A 6,705-nucleotide genomic window follows, 5' to 3' on the forward strand; every position below is an offset into this window, starting at 1 on the left:
TAAAAAAAAAAAAATAGAATGATATAAATGCCAAAAAAAAAAGATAGACAACTACAGCAACATCACACACACACACAAAAAAAAAAAAGCTGAAAAATGAACAATAACAAGGAAATAGAGAAAAGGTGTCTTAAGAAGTTCACGAAGGCAAGCAAATTAAGACGCTAAAAATGATGTACTGTGAAGAAGAGTAAGGCAGTCAGTCATTTACCTCTCTACCCTCCACACCTTGTCGCTCACCTGTGAAAAAATGAATAGAAATGAATTAGTGATCAGGTGCACAGGAAGACAAAAGTGTACTGTAGATATCGAAGGAAAAAAAAAATAGAAAGTAAACAAATATTCTTTTCTAAAACTGCAGGCCTTTTGTCAGCCATCCCTCACACCTGCCCCACACACACACACACACACACACACACACACACACACACACCTGGTCAACCCTTTCACCTGTCACACATTTACGTAACAAAACACACACAAAAAAAATAAACTCAAATAAAAGGCAAGAAAAAGCTGAAAGGTCGCGGCTGTGGACTGAACGAGGTCAAGGCACACACGCTCCTGACCTTCCTTCCCTTCACGCAACATACATCTGACTGACTGACTGACTAACTGACGTAACGCCTTCATTAATTGCCGGACTAACTGGCAACTCTTTCTCTTGACACGTGAAGCTCGTTTTCTGTTGGCATTGTGTTGTGATTGGTAAGAAGAAAATGGGATGTGGTGGAGAAACCTCGTACTCTCAAACATTTCTGCATTTCACCTCCATTGTTTCAAAAGGTTTTATTTAAATTTCCACGAGTTTTTTTTAAGGTGTTTTTGTGGTTCTAGAGGCAGAGTGACAAGATTTCTGAATTATTAACTGGGTAAACACATATGTGGCCTTGGAAATAGTCGTGGTGAGAGAGAAGAGGAATTTTTAAGATAGTTTTAATGCTTCTAGAGACTGAGTGACAACATTTCTGCATTGTTAACTGGATAAACACTCTTGAAAACCCCGCTAGTCATCTCTGTGGCCTTGGAAATAGTCGTGGTGAGAGAGAAGAATGATTTCTAAGGAAGTTTTATGGTTCTAAAGGAAGATTGACATGATTTCTACATTATTAACTGGATAAACACTCTTAAAAACCCGCTAGTCATCTCTGTGGCCTTGGAAAACAGTCGGGGTGAGAGAGAAAAGCGTTTTTGAATAGAGACCTTATAGTTACGTGATCTTTGGGTAATGGGGAAGCTTTATCAGTGATTGATTATAATGATGCACTTCGCTTGCTTTCTTCCCTTCAGATACCACCACCTAACTTCTCTTCTTCCTCCCTCAGACACCTCAGCTTCCTAATTCCCTTCGTAGATATTCATTTACTTCACTTTTACTTCCCCTACTCACAAGTTACTCTTCAACCATGAAAGAAAAAAAATAACTTCTCTTTCCTTACTTCACTCAACTTTCTTTCCATGTCCTCTAGGTCTAAGAAACCATACTTTACCTCATCAACACCATTACTAACCTCATTTCTCTCTGACCTTAAAAACACAAACTTCCTTTAGGTTTTCCTTGCATTTAACGTCTTCAGTACCATATCGTGCTTTTATATTCATTCTTCTTACTATTTGGTGATTCTATACAGCTTCAGAAACTTATGTAGGGATTAAAATAGTGAAGACTGTAGCCATTAATCTTCTGACCTCCATAGACCCTTCCTAATGTCAATAAAATGGTCGAATCTTACACAAATCTGAAGGTAAAAATGTGTCCTATATATTTTGTGCTAATTCCCATTTTTTCCCTCCCTGCAGACCAAGAAACACCCAGTCAACCACATCAAGAGACCAATGAACGCCTTTATGGTGTGGTCGCAACTGGAGAGACGCAAGATTGTGGCCCGTCACCCCGACATGCACAATGCTGAGATCTCAAGCGGCTGGGCAAGAGGTGGAAGGCCCTCTCTGCCATTGACCGCCAGCCCTACATTGATGAGGCGGAAAGGCTGAGACTCTTGCATCTTCAGGAGTACCCAGATTACAAGGTGTGTTTCGGGATCGTAGGACAGAAAGTAAATGGAAAAAAAATAATGAGATAAAGAGTAACAAATAAGGTAACAGGGTTGTCTTGGTAGTATAGGAAAGAAAGTAAATGGAAGACATGAGGTAAAAAGTAAGAGACAAGACGGTAAGAGGAGTACTAGGATTTTAAAGGTTGTTTTGGGATTATAGGACAAAGTAAAAGGGAAAGCAATAGATAAGAAGTAACAAGCAAGAAAGTAAAAGGAAAAAGAGTAACTAAAATTTTGAATGATCAGTTTCTATTTGGGATCTTACCTAACCTAAGTCAAATTACTCCTGTTACTTTCTTGAACGATTCCTTTACTCCCTTACTTTCTTCCTCATACTTTCTTTCCTGGCACCATGTCTTAGGTGGGCGTGGCTGCGGGATGACGAAGGTTTTGCTGTCCGAAATGGGTGAAATTTGTAGTGTTGTGTGTGTGTGTGTGTGTGTGTGTGTGTGTGTGTGTGTCAGTAAAACCGTCTCTTTCAAGCACAAACACCGGAAAAAAAATGAAAGCCCTCAAACTTAACCCACATATCTTTCTCTTTTCCCTTCCTTTCCACCACCACCACCACCACCTCCTCCTCTACCTCCACCTCCTGCAGTACCGTCCCCGGAAGAAGGCTCGCCTCCTTCCGTCCTGCGTCCTTTCCTCCCGCTCCTCCTCACCCGGCACCTCCCCGGCCTCCACCCGAAGGAAGCGCCGCCCTGCAGTGAAGCTCCTCTCCTCCACACGCCTCCGCATCACAGTGACGAGCCCCAAGCCCCCGCCAGCCCCGCCGAAGAGGAAGCGTGGCGGCAAGGGCAGAGGCAAAGCGGCAGCGACCTCTCCTGTAGCCGCCGCCGAGGGAGAGAAGCCCAGAAGAGGAAGAAAGAGGAATGAAAATAAGAGTAAAAATAAGGAGAATTCTGAAGGGGTAAGAACGCCCTGCGGCACTCCACGTGGGCGGCGGCGAAGGGGCGGCAACAGAGGCGGGGGTAGAGGCACCAAGAGGCTCTCCAAAGGCTTCTCCACTCCCCCCACCCCTCCCTCTCCCTCATGTCCCTCCCCTCTTCTGTTTATGGACGAGGACTCTGACCCTCCGTCCCCTCTCCCCTACTCGCTCCTGGAACCTTGCTCGGTCTTGGACACCCCCACGCCCTCCCGAGCCCTCCCGCCCACCTCTGAGCCCCAGGGACCCTCAGGACTCCCTCGGCGATCTCTCCTACCTGGCTGACATCCTACAGGTGAGTAATTAAGTTTTACCTGTACGTGTGGAAAAATAAAACATGAAATATGAATTGGTGTGTAAAAAAAGCTTAATTTCTTGTGATGTTAGGAAAAGGTAAGGCAACGTGAATAAAAAAAAACTTGGAATGCAAAAAAAAAAAAAAAGTGGGAAAAAGGAGATTCTTTGAAAAGGTATAGAAACAGGAAAAAATACGACTTTCTGACATGTTCCTTCTCCTTCCTCGTTACCAGATGTCACCGGAGTTCCCAGTAGACCTTGATCTCTCCCCTGATCTTGACCTCACCTCCACCCACACCCCTGCTTCCTCACACACCTCCCACACCTCCCCCTCCTCCTCCGTATCCTGCTCCTCGTCGCCCGGATCACATTTCGAGTTTTCCTGCACTCCTGACGTGGCGGACGCCCTTTGTGACGTGGGCCTCAGCGTGGACTGGCTGGACCCTTCCCTCGGCCTCATCTGCTCCTAAGATGTGCTGGGCAGGTGTGTGTCGGACAGGTGTGGGCGCGAGTCATCCGTCACTGGAGGTTTGGAATGATCTTCACTTGTGTACGATGGTTAGTGGTGCACATGTGTTTGCAGTCACGTGTGCGGGTTTTGTTAGTATGTACGCACACTTTACTTTTCTATTGTGTATTGTGTGTGTGCGTATTTGGTGCCCACACGTCCTTCGGTGTGTGTGTATGTGAAGGTCGGATGGATCACCTGGGCTACCTGGTCACAAGGGCATTGATTACCGGGCCTCAGGTAAGTAACACAGGTACTGGCGTTATTTGTACCTGTGTTAATTACATGATGCCCTCCACAGGTGTTACCACTGCCTGTTCAGAGGTGTTGGCACTGCAGGTAGCGCCCAGGCACACGCCACTTACTGGTAACACTCATGTAAGTCTATATAAGCTTGTATTGTTTGTTTGGTAACACTGAGGGAACAAAGTATACCCAAGCATGTGTTGTTTGTCTGGTAACACTGGTGGAAAAGTTACCTTGTGTTGTTTGTTTGGTAACACTGTCAACAAGTACCTATATTGGAAAGGTACTACATTTCTTGTTTGTCTGGTAACACTGCGAAGTAAAGCAGGCACCACTTATTGGGAAAGTACCAAGGCGTATGTATCATCTGGCAACGCTGCGGAGGACGAGGTTGTGTGTTTGGTTACCGCTGGAACAAAGGTGCCTCGTGATGACCTTGTAACCTGTGCAGGGCAGAGCGTGACGGGGACTGTCCTCTGCACAGCACCTGTTCCTTTAGCCATGACGTCACCAGGGGGCGCCAGGGAGCAGCGTGCACCTTGGGCTACGCTCCTCGCCCTCCTCATCCGGACTAATGAGGCAGGTGAATGGGAAGCGAGGGAGAGAGAAGGAGAGAGGGACACAGGTAGGCATTCAGCAACCCGTTTTCTCTTTCTCCCGCTCTCTCTCTCTCTTTCTCTCTCCCGTTTTTATTGTCCACGGCTTTGTAAAGAGGAGGTTCACTTTTGGATGCAGAAATGAAGCTCTTTTTTTATTTTTTCTCCCGTCAAATACTTTTCATCCTTTTCTCATGTGATTTCTTTCCTCTCTCGAGTCCGAATGTGTCTGCATTTTGCCGAATTCCTGGCAGGCCTCCTATGTATGAAGTGTATAAGGTAACGAGGCCCAGAGGTGTTAATACTTAGAATAGAGTATATATACATTTTTGATATCTTTTTTATATACATATTTAATGGCACGGCTTGTTTGTACCTACGTAGTGATATAAATGTCGTGTTCCCCCACCACACATATTGTTTTCATTAATTTATGCATTTATTCCTTGCCCCAAACTTCCATATCAGTCAATCCTTTAATTAAGTTCGTCTTCTTTCTCTCACGGGCTGCGACAACTTTCCAGTCACGTGGCCTCTCCGTTTTCTTCAGGATTGAGTTACTGCTACACGTTTTCTTTCAGTTCCTTTCCACTTGCACTTTCCCAAAAAATCATCAACTAATTTTCTTCTTTGTATCAAAACCAAACGGACGAAAATACTCTTCCCGTTTTCTCCTTTAAGTTTCCATCATCTCGTTTTCTTTGAGCTTGCACTCTCGAAACCATCCATGTTATGATCTCTGTCCTCAGTTGTCGTCCTTGTCTCAATAACAATTAGACGGTAAAGCTGTAACGCACTGGATGTTGTTATTGTTGTTATTGTTGTTGCTGTGAAAGTTAAGACTGGCAGCTGCTAACCCAACAAATGCCTATAATTGGGCAATGTCACCCCCCCACTCCACACTCCCCCCTTAGGTACAGTAATGAGAGAAAACTGACTCCCTCCATGGCAAACTATCGTTAATTTGGGTGTCAGTGCAGTGATGAGTTTGTAAAATGTGTGAAATTGAATTGGTGAAAGACAGACCGAGGGGAAAAAAAAAAAAAAAAAATAGGGGAAGAAAAAATAGTTTATAAGTGAGGTGAAAAAGAGTCATGAAGAGAAAAGTGTGTAATTACGAGTATTTTCCGACATAAATAGTGAAAACAGCAACAAAGGAAAGGAAACAGAGGAGATTCAACAACCACACGATAAAACACACATGAAAACACAACACAATGGACAAAGAAGGTAAATAAACAATAAATACACCACAAATGAAAATGAAAGAGGAAACATTACAAGAAGTTGGAAAGAGATGAGATAAAAAAAATCATGAAAAAAGAAACGCATCCTAGTCTTTGCTACTTATAAAAGAGAGATAGACCAAAACAGAAGAAAGAGAAAGGATACATCTTTCATAATTGCTTTTCACAAACAAGTACGAGAAGAGAAAAAAAAAAAAAAAGAAACACATTCTAGTTTTGCGATAAATACGAACAGAAACAGGAGAAATAGATAAAAGAAGGATAAAAACAAAGGATACTTCTTCCAACTCTCCGTCAGCAACACGTGGCGGAGTAACAAAGAGCGTAGAGGCAGCAGCGGGATCCAGGAAAGCAAGAACCAAGAGTCAGCAAGTGTAGCGTTGGGTACTAAATTAATTGGAGACTCGCACAGAGAGAGAAGTGGATAGCGATGCTGGATTACGCCGCTGCCACCAAATGCGATCCCTTCCACTTGCCACCAAATCCCCGACAAGATCTACTACTTATGTTTTCACTGGAGGAGGGTACGAAAGTCTTCACCACACTTCACTACGACTTCTATTGCTTATAGGAGAGAATGAAAGGGGTCAAAAGATTCTCATTAAACCACACCGATTCTGTTCTAATTCTACCTTAGTGCCCCTCAGTCTGATGCTATTAGGAGAGAAAATGGGTAAAGGATTCTCACTGTCACAAGAAGCCAGTATTTTGTCACATCTTTATCGGAGGGGAGAAAGAAAATGGCCTCCAATCTGTCTTACCATCTTTACGTAAATAAGTACCAGTTAAGAGACCAGAGAAGAGAAAGAAAATGGGCAAGGGCTTCTCA

General features: G+C 43.9%; 1 protein-coding gene across 1 annotated transcript in view; it reads left to right on the forward strand.

The window, feature by feature from the left end:
• The window catches only part of LOC123500121 (transcription factor SOX-4-like), a 12,347-nt gene extending 6,267 nt beyond the window's left edge, over positions 1–6,080 (forward strand). The window contains 4 exon segments of the mRNA XM_045248790.1: positions 1,801–1,915; positions 1,918–2,030; positions 2,656–3,277; positions 3,513–6,080. Coding sequence (XP_045104725.1) covers positions 1,801–1,915; positions 1,918–2,030; positions 2,656–3,267 — 840 coding nt within the window. The 3' untranslated portion in view covers positions 3,268–3,277; positions 3,513–6,080.
• Positions 6,081–6,705: the final 625 nt, after the last annotated feature.

This window comes from Portunus trituberculatus, chromosome 8 (genome assembly GCF_017591435.1).
Source record: "Portunus trituberculatus isolate SZX2019 chromosome 8, ASM1759143v1, whole genome shotgun sequence".
NCBI classification, from domain to species: domain Eukaryota; kingdom Metazoa; phylum Arthropoda; class Malacostraca; order Decapoda; family Portunidae; genus Portunus; species Portunus trituberculatus.